The 17,580-nt window shown below is 64.5% G+C and overlaps 1 protein-coding gene across 12 annotated transcripts in view; it reads right to left on the reverse strand.

The window, feature by feature from the left end:
- Window positions 1-17,580, reverse strand: part of SNED1 (sushi, nidogen and EGF like domains 1) — a 64,999-nt gene that overhangs the window by 9,755 nt on the left and 37,664 nt on the right. For 4 of the 12 annotated variants that reach the window (XM_051839354.2, XM_051839356.2, XM_051839355.2 and 1 more), the window contains exons 18-29: window positions 17,015-17,128; window positions 16,704-16,817; window positions 16,072-16,185; window positions 15,545-15,841; window positions 14,052-14,235; window positions 13,201-13,313; window positions 12,286-12,567; window positions 10,996-11,140; window positions 10,840-10,922; window positions 9,502-9,600; window positions 4,299-4,415; window positions 3,561-3,648 (exon numbers count right to left, since the gene is read on the reverse strand). In XM_051839354.2, the coding sequence (XP_051695314.1) occupies window positions 3,561-3,648; window positions 4,299-4,415; window positions 9,502-9,600; window positions 10,840-10,922; window positions 10,996-11,140; window positions 12,286-12,567; window positions 13,201-13,313; window positions 14,052-14,235; window positions 15,545-15,841; window positions 16,072-16,185; window positions 16,704-16,817; window positions 17,015-17,128 (1,750 nt within the window). The other 8 variants (XR_007916683.2, XM_051839357.2, XM_070069930.1 and 5 more) reach the window with 8 other exon arrangements.

Genomic DNA, 17,580 nt, shown 5'->3' on the forward strand with positions numbered 1-17,580 from the left:
AAACATGTGTGACTGTGGGCAGTGTTAGTCTACATGCGTGTGACTGCAGGCAGTGTTAGCCTACACAGGTGTACTATGGGCAGTGTTAGTCTACATGCATGTACTGTGGGCAGTGTTAGCCTACATGCGTGTGACTGCAGGCAGTGTTAGCCTAAACATGTGTGACTGTGGGCAGTGCTAGTCTACATGCGTGTGACTGCAGGCAGTGTTAGCCTACAGGAGTGTACTGTGGGCAGTGTTAGTCTACACATGTGTACTGTGGGCAGTGTTAGTCTACATGTGTGTGACTGTGGGCAGTGTTAGTCTACATGTGTGCAACTGTGGGCAGTTAGTCTGACACACATGTAACTGTGGGCAGTGTTAGTCTGACATGTGTGTGACTGTGGGCAGTATTTGACACACATGTGACTGGGCGGTTAGTCTGACACACATGTAACTGGGCAGTGTGTCTTACACATGTGACTGGCAGTGTTAGTCTGACATGCATGACTGTGGGCAGTATTAGTCTGACGCATGTGTGACTGGGCAGTGTTAGTGTGACACGTGTGACTGTGTCAGTGTTTGATGTGTGACTGTGGCAGTGTTAGTCTGACACACGTGACTGTGGCAGTGTTAGTCTGACACCTGTGACTGTGGGCAGTTAGTCTGACACACGTGTAACTGGACAGTGTTAGTCTGACACACGTGACTGGGTAGTATTAGTCTGACACACATGTAACTGTGGGCAGTGTTAATCTGACATGTGTATGACTGTGGGCAGTATTAGTCTGACGTGTGTGACTGTGGGCAGTATTTGGCACACATGTGACTGGGTGGTTAGTCTGACACGCATGACTGTGGCAGTGTTAGTCTGACACGCGTGACTGTGGCAATGTTAGTCTGACGTGTGTGACTGTGGGTGGTTAGTCTGACACACATGTAACTGGGCAGTGTGTCTTACACATGTGACTGGCAGTGTTAGTGTGACTCGTGTGACTGTGGCAGTGTTAGTTTGACACACGTGACTGGAGCTCCAGAGTGGAAAGAAACACAGGGACAGGACACAGGTGAGGGGGAAGCCGTCCTGGCCCAGGTTTCCAAGTTTGAGGGAACCCAGAAACAAGAGGCGGTGAATCCAGAGAAGGGCGGCGCCAGCCACCAGAGCCGCAGTGGCACGGCAGCCACGCCCTGCCACGCCCGGGGCACACAGGTGTGGCTCCAGAGCTGTCCAGCAGGAAGTGCTGAGGGCACCGGGAGAGCTGGCACCCGCGCCACCCGCAGCTTCTGCAGCCCGGCTACCCACATGGCGGACGTGGGCGGAGTTCTGGGCCCCCAGCTTGGGCCTGGCCCAGCCTGGCTGTCGTGGGCGTTTGGGGAGGGAGCCTGTGGGTGGACGGTGCCTCTCACGCCCTCCCTCTGCCTCTCACCTAGGTGAAAATGAGCAGACATGTTTAGGAGCTGGCATTGTGGCCCAGTGGTTTGAGCCACTGCTTGCAAGCCCTGGATCTCACACTGGAGCGCGGGTTCAAGTCCTCGCTGCTCTGCTTCCCTCCCAGTCCCCTGCTACTGCTCCTGGGAAGGCGACGGAAAATGGTGCAACGACTGGGCCCCTGCGCCCGTGTGGGAGACCCGGATGGAGATCCTGGCCCTGGCTGTTGTAGCCGTTTAGAGAGCGAATGGCAGATAGGAGGTGTTTTCTGTCTTTCCGTCTCTCTCGTTTTCTCCGCCTTTTGAATGAATCAATGAGTGAATAAAATAAAATATAAAGTTTATGAAAGTGTTTAAAATTAAGACCTTTTCAGACAGGCAAAGGCAGAGAGACTTCGTCACCCACAGACCTGAGCTGTAAGGAATATTACAAAGGGGCCGGCACCTGCAGCGCCAGAAAATCCCATGTGGGCTCCGGTTCTAGTCCCGGCTGCTCCACTTCCAATCCAGCTCTCTGCTGTGGCCCGGGAAAGCAGTAGAAGATGGCCCAAGTGCTTGGGCCCCTGCACCCACGTGGGAGACCTGGAGGACGCTCCTGGCTCCTGGCTTTTTGAAGAAGCTCCAGGCATTGTGGCCCTCTGGGGAGAGAACCAGGAGCTGGAAGACCCCTCTCTCTCACTACCTCTGCCTCTGTAACTCTGCCTTTCAAATGAATAAATAAATCTTTTTAAATGGTTACAGTAAGTTCTTTAGGCCCGGAGGAGTGACGGACCTTCCTTCCACAGCAAGTGAAGAGGGGTGGAAATGGTAAACGTACAAACAAATACAAAAGGTCTTGTGCTTTCAAACGGAAAAATCATTTTCTGCTAAGTGCAAAATGAGCATTCTGTGCAGCCCACAGCCTACATGGGAGTAAGAACCCCTGCGGACAGCATTGCACGGGGTGGAGGGGGTGGAGGCCACGTGAGGGCAACGGGGTGCCCGTCCCGAGCAGCCGCTGGAACCGTAAACCGCTTCAAAGAGCTCATGGAAAAATGGAGCTAAAATGGATTTCTTTTTGGTGCAAACATTTTGAAATGCATGCATCGTTTCTTTCTTTGTAATAGGTATTTTCCACGCTTTTTTTTAAAGACCTCTCATAGTTCGTAGACAAATGGTGAGGGTAAAATGGAATCCTAAAGCATGATCCACAGTTGGGAAAAGTGGAAAAGGACAGAAAACAAACAGCAGCGTGGCAGCGGGGACCCGGCCATCTCAGTCACGTGGCACCCACACGCTCTGCGTCTGTACCGGAGACAGACGCGGCCAGGCCCAGCCGTTTGCTCACAAACACCAGGGGGAGTGAAGCGCTCTCCTCGTCGGGGCCCTGGGAGGGGCGTCCAGCACCGGGACCTGGTAGTCGGCACCGCTGGACGCCGTGGACGCTAACGTGGCCGTCAGTGCGGAGAAGGCCTGGCTTCCTAGCCGCATGTCCCTGGGGCGTCTGGAGGGTCCCGCGTGCCTGCTCAGGACCCCTCAGCAGCTCCCGTTTCACCTGGGGCCCCCATCACCTGGGGCCCCCATCACCCCCCCCCCCCCGCCTTGCTCACGGCTCCAGCCCTGCGGGCCCCAGACTGCTCCAGGGTTTTGGCAGTGGATACGGACGGTCTGGAACGTTCTTCCCTCAGGTGTCCCCCCTCCACATGGGCGCAGTGTCCCTGTCCCTGGCCCTGTCTGATGCCCGCTGCTCCCCACATCTGCTCTCCGCCGCACCTGGCCTGCTTTCCCCAGCATGAGCGCCTGCTGCGCCCCTACACAGAGCTCTGGGTGCTGGCCTCGGCTGGGACCGTGACCCCGGTCACACGGGGCGCCAGAAACATGCCGACGGACGCGCTAGCCCACTTCACACATGGCGACGCTGAGGCCTGAGTGACGAGCCCAGGGCCACACGGTGGGAGAATGGCAGAGCTCTGGAGACCCCGCCCGCAGCGGGCTGGGGCAGAGGTGCTGGAGGGGCCCTCCCAGCGACTGCTCCTGAGCTGGGCCACCGGGGTTGGGGCGGGGGAGGAGTGGGGACCAGGTCGTTAGAGCAAGGCCGTTTGTGCGTGCCCCGCCCCCACCCCCGCCCTCCCTTGGGTCAGGTGGGCATGAGGCTCCGGGCGGGGACGACTTACACGTGGTGGCAGACACCCCCCTCCCAGACCGGAACCGACTTGGTCTCGGAGAAGAGCCGGGTGCATGGGCGAGGCACCTTCCTACAGGCTGTGCACAGAGGAGAAGGCGGCTCAGGGCCAGGCTCCTGCCCTTTGAGAGCCCCCAGCCCTGCAGCCTGCCGTGCCTAGGGCGTCCGCACAGGCCACCTTCTGGGCAAGTCCCTGTCTCCAGGGTGCTGACCCGCCTGCGGCCTGAGGGTCGGCAGCTTCGCATGCCCCTGAGCTCAGCCCAGAGCGGGGAGTTCCTCCTTCCCTGGCCGGCCCTGCACTGTGCCTCCTGCTTCTCTCTGACACGGCCGGCATGCTTTCTTCCTGAGCACACCCACGTCTAAGATCCACGGCCTGGCCCCTCACGGCCCAGTGGTCCTGGAGCAAGTCGGGGCTCTGGGGACAGGTGTCTGAGGCCGGGCCTCGGCAGGGCCCTGGTCCGCAGTCACAGCCCCAGGCCTCGGCAGGGCCCTGGCCCGCAGTCACAGCCCTGGGTCAGGAGTCCGAGGCTGGGCCTCGGCAGGGCCCTGGCCCGCAGTCGCAGCCCTGGGTCAGGAGTCCGAGGCCGGGCCTCGGCAGGGCCCTGGCCCGCAGTCACAGCCCTGGGTCAGGAGTCCGAGGCCGGGCCTCAGCAGGCCCCTGGTCCGCAGTCGCAGCCCTGGGTCAAGTGTCCGAGGCTGGGCCTCGGCTTGGCGGCCTGCCCCCACCTACCGAGCTCACAGCGCCTGCCTTTGAACCCTGGTCCGCAGTCGCAGCCGTGGGCCTCAGCACCTGGCACGCAGGTCCCTCCGTTGTGACAAGGGTTTTCTGAGCAGTTCTTGGGGGCGTCTGGAAATGGAGGCCTGGGACGTTAGTTGCTGGGAGCCCAGAGGAAGGCCTACAGCTTGTGTCTCTGTGACCTGAGCAGAGTGCCGTGGCTGCCGTGGCTGCCGTGGCCCCTCTCATGGGCTCACAGGGCTCAGGAGACGAGGCCTCAGCATGCCAGTGTCACTTCCAGGGAGTGGGAGGGGAGACCCCGAGCCCGTGGCCCCGGCCCACCTGGCCTCACCCAGCATTTTCCTCCTCTGCTCCTACACAAGCCTGCTTCTGCTTGGAGCCAGGCACTGGCTGGGTTTCCCATCTACTCACAGGGATGCTCCCACCCGGCTCCTCCTGCAACCCCCACACTGGCAGAGGGGAGCAGGCTCCCCCCCACCCCTACAACAGAGGGAGCAGGCTCACCCCCACACCTTATAACAGAGCAGGCACCCCCACACCCCTGCAACAGAGAGAGAGACACCCCACACCCCAACAAGAGAGCAGGCACCGCACACCCCCAGGACAGGGAGTGGGCACCCCCACACCCCAACAACAGCTGGGAGCGTCGCCCCTCGCCGCTACACTGGCCGAGAGCCTTGTCTGTCCATGTCATTTCTTTAGCTGTAGTTTTCCTTTGCAACTTGAGAACACTGAAAAACAGGAGCGAGAACTGTGCGTAGCCTACCACGCCCCACGCCCCACGCCGAGACCTGGCACCCACATGCCCAGGGCCCCTCCTTGCCCGTTCTTCATAAGAACTTCCCCAAGGGCCAGCCCTGCAGGTGTGGGGCCCCATCAGGCCTCACCGCCCCGCCTCTGCCCCTCAGCCCCCCCCACTGTCCCCTGGCTGAATGCGAGCTGTGGGCTCTGAGAAACTTTCTGTGGACGTCCTCAGTGTGCTGGGCAGGTCTGCAGTGCCGCCTGCTGCTCCTGGGGGAGCCCCAGCAGTGTCAGGCGCGCAGCGGGCAGAGGGAAGCCCCAGCGTCTCGATTACCCCGACAGCGCCACGTGCCAGGTCTGCTGTCGCCCGTGGTGACTCCACAGGGCGGAGCTCTGCCGTCGCCCGTGGTGATGCCTCCTGGGTCTCTCAGTCTGTCCCCTTTAGTCTTGGCTGCAGGAGTGACCTGCGCTTCCTGTGGCTCTGAGTGCCTAGAGGACTCGGGTCCACGTGGTCTTTGCAGGGGCTGCTTGGTGGCCTGGAGAGAGGGGCTTGTGTCTCGTTCACCCACACCTGATGGGCCAAGTCCGTCTGAGTGCTGCAGGGACTGACCCCAGCCCAGCAGGGGTCCATCCCTGCAGTCCATCCCTGCAGGCGCCACACCTGACCCTGGGGCAGCCACCGAGACCCCGCCCCCAGCCGCCCCCTGCTGTCATTCCTGCCTTCCCCAGCTGAGGGTCTGCACGGCCCAGGACCCTCACGGCCTGGACGCCCTGGCACGCAGGAACCAGGTTTGAATTCTGTCCTTGTCCACCAGCTCGCAGACAGGGTCGGTCCCTCAGCTCCATTGTTGTCACTAATTTTCCTTTAACATTTTTAAAAAAATTCATACGAGGGGCCAGTGCTGTGGTGCAGCGGGTGAAGCCACCGTCTCCAAGTCTGGCATCCCCTGTGGGCACTGGTTCAAGTCCCAGCTGCTCCACTTCTGATCCAGCTCCTGCTAAGGGCCTGGGAAAGCAGAGGAAGATGGCCCAAACCCATGAGCCCCTGCACCCACGGGGGAGACCCGGATGGAGTCCCAGGTGCCTGGCTTCAGCCTGCTCCAGCCTTGGCTGTTGCAGCCATTTGGGGAATGAACCAGGATGGAAGATCTCTCTCTGTCTCTCTCTATCTCCCCACCGCCACCATCTCTCTGTAACTCTGCTTTTCAAACAAATAAATCTTTAAAAAATGTTTTATTTGAAAGGGAGAGAGGGGGGGAGGGAGGGAGAGAGGGGGAGGAAAGAATCTTATCTTAGCTGGTTCACTCCCCAAATGACTGCAATGGCCAGCGCTGGGCCAGGCTGAAGCCAGGAACTTGGAGCTCCGTCCTGGTTTCTCACGTAGGTGCCAGGGACTCAAGTCCTTGACCCATCCCTGCTGCCTCCAGGCACGTCAGCAGGGAGCTGGCTTGGAAGTGGAGGAGCTGGGACTCAACCAGGCCGTGCTGTGTGGCCTGCGGATGTGTCGGGTGGTGCAGCCTGGTGCACGGCGCCCACCCTGGATGTCCGCCAGCAGCTTGGCTCCTGGTCCCTTGAGACCCGACCCCAGTTGAATCTGAAAGCTGCTTTTGTACACAGCAGGTTCTGGGCTGGCGCTGTCTGTGTCTTGCTCCTGTCTCTGAGTCACGCAGTTCTCCAAGGCTCCTGGCTCCCTCCGTGCAGAAGGTACCTGGAGCCCACAGCTGGGCAGTCACGGTGCTCACTACTACTGGGTGTGAGGCTTTCTAAAAATAAACATAAATGATGCGTTTACACCAGCATTTCCAGTTCAAATTAACAGAACGACATTTAGGGCCAGCGCTGTAAGCTGCTGTTTGAGTCCCGGCTGCTCCACTTCCAATCCAGCTCCCTGCTAATGGCCTGCGAGGCAGTGGAAGATGCCCGAGTGCTGGGGCCCCTGCGCCCACGTGGGAGACCTGGATGGAGCTCCCGGGTCCTGGCTGCGGCAGGACCCAGATCCGGCCGTGGCAGCCATTTGCGGAGTGGACCAGCGGATGGAAGGTGTCTCTGTGTCTGCCTCCCTCCCTCCCTCTCTAGTGCTTTGCCTTTCAAATACGTACTTTTTTCAAAAATGTTTAAAAACCAAATTAGAAAAAAACAGGATTTTAGACTTCTTTGCTTTATGATTTTATTTCTTTTTTCTGAAAATCTCAGTGCAGCTCGCGAGCGCCAGCACCAGGGCCACGGCCGGCGCTGCCCGCGGAGTGCGGCTCCTGCTGCGTGTGGGCTCCTGACCCCGACCCTTCCCTCGGGCGCGGCGTCACCGTGGTCTGCTTTGTCCCCGTGTGGCCGTGCCATCAGCGGGAGCAGCGGTCGTTTTTTTCTGTTTGTTTTCAATTTGGAGCATTATTGTTTTAGGAACATTTTGTTGGTTCCAAAGACAAAATTGTAAGTCAAGGTTTATTCAGAGTAGCTCCGGGTCGATCTTCATTGCCAGGCCTCTGTCTCCTTCCTCGAATGCTTGACCGTTTTTATTGTTTTAAATAAAGAACGAGGAAGCACACCGATGCCGCCCGTCCTCGTCCTCCACAGGAGGCGGCAGGTCGGAAACACCGCGTCTCATCTCCAAAGCCAGCTTTACCGAGAAAGATCTGAGGGCCACAGGTGCACCCGCTTAGAGTGTGCTCACTGCCCTCCGCGCGCACAGGTCCCTGCCTCCGTCCCCCGGCCGGCCCGGCCCTCGGCGCTGAGCAGACCAGGCGCGGCCCTCCTGCCCCTGGTCCCTGTGACGGGCGCTCTGAGCGGGTGGCAGGCTTCCTCTCTGGACGAGGCCCGTCTCCTTCTGTGGACGGCTGTGGGCGGTGTTCACAGCGCCGCCGCAGGTAAGACCTCGTGGGACACACACTGCCCTTCCCTGGGCCACGTGGGCACCGCCAAGCTGCTGTTCCGCCCAGAGCCGCTGTGCCACGCCCGTCGCTGTCCACACGCCCTCCCCGCCCTCCCCGGGGCCTGCCGCTCTCTGGCCTCCTGAGCGGCCCTCCCAGGCGCGTGCGGCCGCCTCTCACCGCAGCTCGGTCTGCGCCCGCTGCCGGGTGGGTCCTCCGGAGAAAGCCCGATTCGAGGTCAGGTCACCGCCTTTTCATCATTCTGCTGTCGAGTGCAGGTCCCAGCCCTCGTCACCTGCGAGGCTGGCAGGGCCCCTCCTGCCCTGCAGGCCCCCTCTTCACTGCCCGGGCGGTATCTGCAAAGCACAGAGCCTTGGGTTTTGATGAAGTCCAAGTTGGCCGTTTCTCGCTTGTTGCTCCTATTTTTGGTGTCGTAGCGCGTGATTCTATGCCAAATCCGAGGCCGTGAGGTTCACGCCCACGTTTTCTTCTGAGAGCTTGGATTCTGCCTCCTGCATGGTCCTAGCACCACGTGACGAGACGCTTCTTCCCCCGACTGGTCTTGGCAGCCTTGTTGAGATCAGTAGGTTTCTGGCCCCGAGCTCTGTTCCATCGACTCGGTCAGCATTGCTGTGTAGTGGTTTTGCCACGGGGGAGCGTGGGTCCTGCTACCGTGTCCTCTCTGTGTGGACAGCACCCCATAGAACAGGGTAGCGCACAGTGTGTTTGGAATCCATGGGCTTGTTCCACAAAGGTCAAATACATATCTTATCGCTCCAGGAATGAGTAATCAGGGTTTTGCGAGAGACCATTTACAATAGCATCCAACTAAGTTCCAAGAATTAGTCTGCATTCCATGTCAAACCACCAGAAAACATAGAGTGAGTTATTCCTGCAAAACCAAGCCTTGGGGACACCATGGGTTAGCCGCATCTCATGACCCCTGCCACAGCGAGTGCAAACTGGTGTCACCATTAGGCGATGGCTCCTCGCCCGTCTCTTGTCACCTGGGGCCAGCATTTCCACCCTCACACCCGCACCAGCAGCCCCGTGCTGCAAACCAGCCCTCTGCTGCCATGAGCCAGGGAGACCTGTGGTCGCTGCCCTCAGAGTGCGCGTGAGCAGCTGCCTCCACGCCAGCCCGGGGCCACCTGGCACTCGGGCACCGAGTGAGAACACACGTCAGACTGCGCAAGGCAAGCAGCTTGCGCTGCAAAGACAGCCCACCTGTTGTCGAGGTGCACACGTGCGCGACAGAGCACACCTCCCACCACCCACTCTAGGGCACAGGAGCTACACGCACGCCATCCAGATCACGGCCCGCTGCAGGGAGACCCGTGGGATGCCCACGACACACGCCACCATTCACCGCCTGGGGCACGCCTCGGCACGGACCACTCTCAGGCTAGGAAGCTGGGGGGAGGGGGTGGACCAGGCACCCAGGGTCACCCTGTCCTTTTACCCAGGTCTGCCTGGCTGTGTTGGAGAGACTGCCCAGCTCCGCCCCCGGAGCCGCCACCCTGGGCCCCACTGCCTCTCACTTCTGGGTAGAGGGGCGAGTTGGGTCCAGATGGGGGGGTCTCTGGACTTACTCTCGGCATCCTTGCTGCTGGTCTCGGGGAGCTGGAGGGCCAGGCGGACCTGCTCCAAGGCCTCCTCTGTGCTCGCGAGTGGCGCCGGGGTGCTGGGTTCTAGGGAGAGCCAGACTGTGGGCACGGGCGCACAGCTTCACGGGGCCCAGGGCCGCCCACCTGCTCCTCAGCTGCTGCTACCTCCAGCTGCAGGGGTGTCCCTCGTGGGGCCTGGCCTTTAGCTTGGTGGTGCGGGGTGCCCCCATAGCTGTTGGTTCCTGTGGCCACTGCACTGCCTCCCATGGGAAGCCCACCCCGCCCTGCTCTTGCCGGCCAGGCCCCACCAGAGGGGGAGGCCCGGGTTACACGTGCCTCCCTCTGTAGCTCAGCCTGCCGCCCCCTTCTCCCTCCACCCTTGCCCCCTGGGAGCCATGCTGGCCCCCCCCCCCGCGACAGCCTGTGCTTTTGGGTATTTTTACCTGTTCTTGTAGCTGCACCTGCCACGAACCCGGTGCGCCCCAAGTCTCACCTTGCCCCAGACGCCTTGCCTTGCCTCTGCTTCCTGCCCACCCCACGGCGGGGGCCCCTCTGCTGCGCCCTCGCTGGCTCCCCGGGAGTACACGCTGCTCCCAGGACGTTCCCACCACAGCTCCTCATCCCTCTCCCCGCTGCACACCTTTGCCCCCAACCCTCCCCCCCACCCCGGCGCTGGGAACGCTGTCACTAAGCTGGAGGGTAGCCTTTCTCTGGGGGTCCCAGAAGGGTGGGCTCCAAGCCTTTCAGGTCTCCAGGCTCCAGTGCTGGGGTGGGCGGGGTGACCAGGCTGGGGCAGGGCAGGGTGGCCCATCTGCCTTGGTGCTACCAGCTCCACCTTGCCAGGTGCAGTGACAGGTGGCTCGTGCCCTGTGAGCGGGTCCAGCTGGGAGGCTGGGGACCTGCTCCAGGGACCCTGCTGGCCTGGGCCTGAGCAGGACGGAGGGCAGAACACGCCCTCTAAAGCGTTGGAGGTGGGTTTCGCCCTGAGGCTCTGGGCGGGGCTGTGCCGCTGGCCCCACGACCACACGTGGAGCAGCCTCTGCCGTGTGCAGAACAGTGCTGAGTGGCAGGCAAGCTCCCAGAATGCATCGGGTCCTTCTTTAACAACATTTTATTTTTGTCTTCACTCCACTTGCTCCTGAGGGAAAGGCCCCTTGCGCCTGTCCCCTGCTGTGGGCCTGTGCCGACCCGGAGCCCAGAGCCTCACTCCCAGCTGCAGTGTTGGGCCCGGGTCTCAAGGGCCTGGCCCCTCCCCATGTTGGGCCAGGGGCTGGGTGAGCATGGCAGAGGCCACCGAGGGGGCGTCGGGGGCGCAGCACTCACCAGGTTTCTCGGGGACAGGTCTGCTGGGCGAGCCCCCGAACCTGGCGCTCACTCGTCCTCTGCCGTCCACGAGCTCCGAGAACCTGCAGAGAGGCTGGGTCGTCACACAGCCAGGCCCCACTTCAGGGCGACAGAGCCTCGGGCCTGGGCGTGTACCTGGGGGGCTGGGTGGGCGTCTTGAGGGCGCCGTGGTCACTGAGTAGCCGTAGCTCCGACAGCTGCAGGGGGGGTGGCCTGTTTCTGAGCACCCGTGGGTGGTGTCCTCCCTGGGGCCAGCGTCTGTCGGGGCCATCCCTGGGCGCTGCGAAGCAGGTGGGAGGCAGGGGAGTGGCCACAGGGCTGGCCCTGCTGCGCGGGGGACACAGCAGGTGTGGAGCCCCTGCCCCTTGCCGGCCGCCCACCACGGCCCTCCTGAGGAGCTGTGTGTGGACAGACACGAGCCGGCCTGGGGTCTTGAGGTGGGCCCAGCAGCCCCTCACCTGGGTGCCCGTCTGCAGGTGGGGCCAGGCATTTAGGGCTGTGGCAGGGACTCTGCAGCTCTGCTCACCAGAGAGCCTTCTGGGTGCCCCCGCCCCACCCATGAGCCCCCTTCACTCTGTCCCCTCACCTCGCTCACTCGGTTGTACCTGACCAATCAGGGGCCCACAGGGAGGCCCCGCCCACCGCTCGCTCCTGTGTGGGGGGGTGTGGGTGTGGGGGCTGGGAACAAGTGGGAGCATGAGGAGAACAGGAAAGGCTGGGTCTGGTGGGAGCCTCCCCCGACCTGGGGCCACCCTGCCCTGCCCCGACCTGGGGCCACCCTGCCCTGCCCCGGCTTGGCCTGGGGCCACCCTGCCCTCCCCCGACCTGGGGCCACCCTGCCCTGCCCCGGCTTGGCCTGGGGCCACCCTGCCCTGCCCCGGCTTGGCCTGGGGCCACCCTGCCCTGCCCCGGCTCCGCCTTGCCCTGCTGGGGCCCTCCCTCCCCATCCTTGCACCCCACTCCTGCACGGCCCGGACAAAGCCTCTCCCCAGCGCTGCGTGAGCTTTGAGGTTCAGGGAGCCGGCAGCGTCCCTCTGCCCTTGGGATAGGCCGGGTCCTTTGCAGGCCCGGCTGGAGCCGCCCTGTGTGTCTTCCTGACCTCCTGGAGAACCCCTCCTGAGGCCTCCTGGCCCCGTCTCCCGCGCCAGCCCTGGTGGGTGGTGCTCCCTTCAGGGCCACGCCCACCCTCCTTGGGGCCCGCTGAAGGCCCAGTGGGGCCCTGCGCTCTCACTCGGGGCTGCCCCCCGTGTTAACACAAGGCCTGTGGTTGGCTGTCCATGCCCTGTGGGCAGCATGGCCCACGCCAGGTGAGGGTCCCAGGAAACCCCTCTCTTCAGGACGAGGCCACCGCCTCCCTCAGAGAGCAGCCGGGCTGGCACCCTGCAGTCGCCTGCCAGCCCTCGGCACGGCCGGGCCAGCACTCACAGGTGACGATGTAGAGGTGCGCAGGGTCGCTGTGCAGCGGGCCCTGCTCTGAGCTCTGCACGGCCGTCACGGAGAGCTGGTGCCGCCGCCCGGGCAGGAGGTCCCGCACCGTGTACGACGTCAGCTTCCCGCTGGGGACGTAGCGGCTCTTGGTGCTCTGGCTGGTGGTCACGTTGATGACGTAGGCCTCCAGCGAGGCGCCTGCCGTGTGGGCGTCCCAGACCAGGTGGGCGGAGGTGGCCGTGACCCGGGAGGCGGTCAGGTTTGCTGGAGGCAGGGGCCCTGGACAGGCATGTGGTGGGGGAGGGGAAGAGCAGGACACAGGGCACCTGATGCAGGCAGCAGAGGCCCAGCAGCAGGGGCTGCGTCACTGCCCTGGCCTCGGTCCCGCTCGTCCTGTGGGGCCCACAGGTCCTCAGCCTCGTACCCTGGGACCTCACATCCAGTCCCCAGCCCCCGAGCCTGACTGCACACCGTCCCCAGGACCTGGGCGAGGCGCCCGGTGCCAGGCCCCTGCCCCATGGGCCTTCCTCCCCCATGTGCCTCGCCCAGGTGTGCCCTGCCCATGGGCTCAGCTCCTGTCTAAGCCTCCACTTCTCACAGATCCACCTGCACCTCCCCTGTGCACTGGCCTCAGGGCCCTGTCCACTTGCTGGGGAGGGGCAGGGGCCGGAACCCCAGTGAGTCAGCCGGAGTGGACTGCTCCATGGTCTGAGGGCCTGGACGGGTGGGCATCCTCGCCCAGCCGCTCCGGAGCCTCTTGGTCGATGTTTGGCAGGAGGCCGTGGGGGAGCTGCCTGGAGCCTTGGGGTGTCCCTAGCAGGCCAGTCTGGGGAGCCCGGGGCTGGCATTCTGGCACCGTGGACGTGGTAGGGGACGGAGGGCTCTAGAGCCAGGCCCTGCTGCTCTACTCACGGGTCCACACGTGCACCGGTGCCGAGGCCAGGCTCTCGGTGGGGGGCTCCTCTCCGCTGGGCCCACTGAGAGCGGTCACCTGGACAGTGTATCTCCTCCCGGGCAGCAGAGCCCTGTGGGGGTGGAGGGAGCGCACTGAGAGTCGGGCCTGGGCCAGCTCCGCTGTCAGACCACGGCTCCCTGAGCAGGGTGTGGCCGGGCGGGGTCCAGGCGGCCTGCTGGGGCAGAGCGGGGCCCTCAGCCTGTGCTCCTTGGAGTCATTCTTCGAAAGTGGCTGGGATGTAAACCCAGAGCTGCAGCCGCGGTTCAAAGACAGAGTAGAGGATCTGGGAAGCGGCAGGGCGATGCTCACTGCACCCTCAGTCGGCTGAGGGTTGCTCGGGACTCCCCCGGAGCCTTGGGGAGAGGAAGGCTGGGGTTGCACAGCAGGGAGCTGTCCGTCAGTTCAGCTCCTGCCTCCCGCCCCGCCCTGGGCGGCCTGCACTCAGCTTGCAGGAGCCGGGGTGGGCCGCAGAGCCCCAGCACAGAGCTGCGGGCACAGCAGGGCTGCTGTACTGTGGCTGTGCCGCCCCACCTCCAGGAGTCCGGAGGGCTGGTCCCCTCCTCCTGCCAGCACTGCCTGCCTGCTCCAAGCAGGAGCCCAGAACTTCCTCTGGTTGGCACCCCCCCTGCAGGGTCCATCCTGGGGCCCTGGACGAACCCTGGGCCCTGCCCGTCGCCACCGCCCACCACGCCCCCGGGCACCTTCCGTCAGTGCTGTCAAGGCCCCTGTCCCCCTCACCCCCATGGGGGAAGCCAAGTGGACAGTGGGGACCCCCCACCCCCACCCTGCCCCCGGCTCCTCCTCTTACCCGAATGTGAGCCTGTCCACGCTCCTGTCCACCTCAGTGGCCTGCGCCTCAGAGGCCCCGGGGTGCTGGATGGACACTCGTACCCTGCTGACGCTGGCGTGATGCACCGGGGGCAGCGCCCAGCGCACTGAGATGGCACTGGCCGTCACGTTGGTGACCTCGAGGCCCTCGACAGGGCGGGGTCCTGGGGGACAGCGGCTGCTCAGCACAAGCTGGCACCTCCTCCGGCAGGCAGGCAGTCACAGGGCAGCCCCCAGCCCCAGTGTAGCTGTGGCAGCGACGTGCTGGGGACAGGGCCCTTCCTGAGACAGGCCGGCCAGGCCACCCCTCTCTGTGCTGGCTGTGCCAGCTTCATACGGGTGTGGGCTGGGCAGTGCTGGACCTGGAGGGGTGGGGGCTTCAGGGGGTGCTCAGTGACCCCAGGGAGGGGGACTGCTGCGGGGCTGGGTAGGGGCCACCCCCAGACCAAGGGAGGCTGCAGGGCAGCCCTCGGCTCTCCATGGCACAGTGCCCCAGCCTGGATGGCGGTCCCTCCCCCAGCCAGTCCCCCTGCTTCCTTCTGACCCCTTCCAGGGTGGGCTCAGTGCCCCTGCTCCTCCGCTCCCACTGCCCCCGAGTGTGGCCCAGCCTCCCGCTGGCTGGGGGTGCTGGGTGTCAGGTGGCCTTGCCCCTGTCCCCTTCGGCCTGAGAGGTCTGCGTGGACTCCACTGAGCGGGCTCTGCTATCCTGAGGTCCTCCTCCCGGCCCTCTTGGCCCCCGACGTGCTCAGCGTGGACACGCGGCAGCTCCTGTTTGCTGCACCACATGCCTGTTCGATCCCCCGGGGAGGGCCCGCCGACTGCGCTGCTGCTTCCCCGGCCTCAGTGCCGGCACCTTGACTCCTTCCTCGTCCCCTCTGCCCTGCCCCCGCTCCACCGGTCACTCCTTCCAGCCCTGGCGGACGTGAGCTGGGCTCTGCTCCCACGGGGCCAGCTCGCTGTCCGCCCACGGCCTGTGCTGGGGTTCTCTCCCCCACTCCCTTCCTGTCCCACCACTGTCCACACCCCTTGCCTCCCCCCTGTCTCCTCTCACGGTCCCTGTGGCCAAGGCCTCATCCCTCACTACTCTGTCCTGTTAGAGCCACTGCCGCTGGCCTCTGGGGCCCTCCTCGCCAGTCCCCGGGCTCCTGGCCCATTCCCCCCTCGGCCCAGACCCTGGTTCTGAGTCACATCTGGCTCTGGCTTCAGTGGCTACTGTGAAGAGCTGGACTCTGGGTGTGGGACGCGAGGCCGCGCCCCGAGAGCTGCTCCAGTGATGGCCACGCCCCGAGCCCCGCCCCCGAGGCCCAGGCCTCAGCTGGGGCTTTTGCTTGAGGCCCTGCGGCGTGGATCCTGCCGCGTGCCCACTGCTCGGGACCCTCCGCCCCCGGGCCTGCTGTCCTCTGCGGGCTCCTCCCTCCCGGCCTCTCCGTCCTTTCCGCTGAGCCCCAGGCAAGGCCTCTCTGCGACACTCACGCGTGCGGGCCAGCAGCACGGCGGGCCGGCTGATGTCGTTCTTGTTGTTGGTGTTTCGCTTGACTGAGAAGACGGAGATGTTGTAGGCTCGGCCCGCGGCCAGGGCCCGGAGCTGGTGTGAGGAGCGGCGCCTGTCCACGAAGTCCGTGCGGCGGGAGGAGCCGTCGGCCAGGGCGTAGGTGACCGCGTAGCCGTCCAGCATCTGCCTGGCGGCTGAGCCCTCGGGGGGGCTCCAGGAAATGGAGACCCCACTCTCTTCTACTCTGTCTACCTTGAGGGCCGTCGGTGGGAACAGCTCTTCGGTGTTCCATCAAAACACAGAGGAAGGGGGCGGTCAGCTGTCGGCCACGGAAGCCCCCGCTCCGGGCACGTCTCGCCCGGGCCCGGCCTCTGGGACCTGCAGCCGAGCAGCGCGGACAGGGAGCTCCCGCCTGCCCCTCACCCCCTGCCCCCAGCACTGCTTCTCGGGTAAGGAGCCGGGCGAGCAGCGACCTGCGTCCCCCACCGCGGGCCCCCTGCGGCCTCACCCTTGGCGCAGTCCTGGCCCGTGTAGCCCACTTTGCAGGTGCAGCTGTAGGACCTGTTGCTGGCCAGGCAGTAGCCGCGGCCCCCGCAGGGGCTGGAGAAGCAGGGGTCACTCGCTGAGGGGAGGGGTAGCAGCAGTGAGCACGGGCCTCGCAGGCTGCCCGCTCGGGCAGGCCTTGCTCCTGGGGTGCTGGGCCCTTCCTGTGTGGTGGAGGTGCTGACGACTCCCACCAGCCCCTCCACTCCACACAGGACCCTCAGCCCAGACGGCTCAGGCACCCCCACAGCACCGGCCGGGACACGGGGTCAGTTGACCAGGGGAGAGGTGGTTCCAGAGAGCGGCTGGCACTGGGGGTGATGGGTGGGGCTCCCCTGCAGGCCAGTGGTTAGCAGGCCTCATCCCAAGTCCCCCTGAGGCTGACAGGGGACAGTGCTCGGGGGTGGGGGGCAGGGGGAGCAGGTGCGACATGGGGATATGTGGAGCTTGGCCTGTCCGGGGACAGCAAGCCTGTGGGGGCAGTCCTGCGGCTGTGGTCTGGGCGCAAGCTGCTGGGAGGGTGAGCACAGTACGGTCACGGGGACCAAGCAGACTGGAGAGGGCCACTGGCCCTGAGAGGGACGGCCCCGCCCCTACCTGTCTCGCAGTGGTAGCCGAAGAAGCCTTCGGGGCAGACGCACAGGTAGGCCCCAGCGCCGTTCTCACAGCGCCCTCCGTGCTGGCAGGGGCTGGGGGCACAGGCGTCCACCTCTGCAGAACACCCAGAGGGTCGGCCCGGCCGCAAGGGGGCAGTCTGGGGGCAGGAGGAAGGGCAGGGAGAGGCCAGCGGGGCAGTGGGCCGGCCTCCCAGCCTGCGGCGCCTCCACCAGGAGGCCTGTCCAGCAGGGCACCAGGAACCTGCACCCCGCTCGGACCTCCGACCCAGGCTTCGCACTGGGGACCCCTACCTGTCTCACAGTGGACTCCCGTAAAGCCTGCCGGGCACTGGCAGAGGAAGGCCCCGGGGAGGTCCCTGCAGGAGCCGCCGTTTGTACAGGGCTGGGCTCGGCACTCGTCCGCGTCTGCACAGGGAGGTGGCGCTGGCTCAGGGGCACAGGCACCCCCACTGGTCCTGCGTGACATCGCCCCCCCCACCGGCCACCAGCCCACACGTGCCCCCCCAAGGCAGGCAGACCCCCACCCCGGCCACTGCCATGCTGTAAGCCGCAAGGCTTCCCTAGACCACCACTGGACGCGGCTTCCAGCCATGTCCTCCTGGGGACCAGCCCCTCTGCCTCAGGGCGGTGAGCCTGCAAAGGCACGGGCGGGGGAGGGGGGCAAAGCCGCTGGCAGCACTGGGCCTGCAGTCAGAGGCTGGGACCAGGCTTCTCTGCCTAGCCCCCTCCACCTCCGAGCCAGAACCCTCAGTCCTGGACGTGAGAGCCTGCATGGGCTTGAGGGAGCAAGCACTGGGCAACCTGGCTGTCCAGGCGCGTGTCTGGGAGGGCGTGCCCAGTGTCCCCGGGTCACCTTA

This window comes from Oryctolagus cuniculus, chromosome 3, assembly GCF_964237555.1.
Source record: "Oryctolagus cuniculus chromosome 3, mOryCun1.1, whole genome shotgun sequence".
Classification (NCBI taxonomy): domain Eukaryota; kingdom Metazoa; phylum Chordata; class Mammalia; order Lagomorpha; family Leporidae; genus Oryctolagus; species Oryctolagus cuniculus.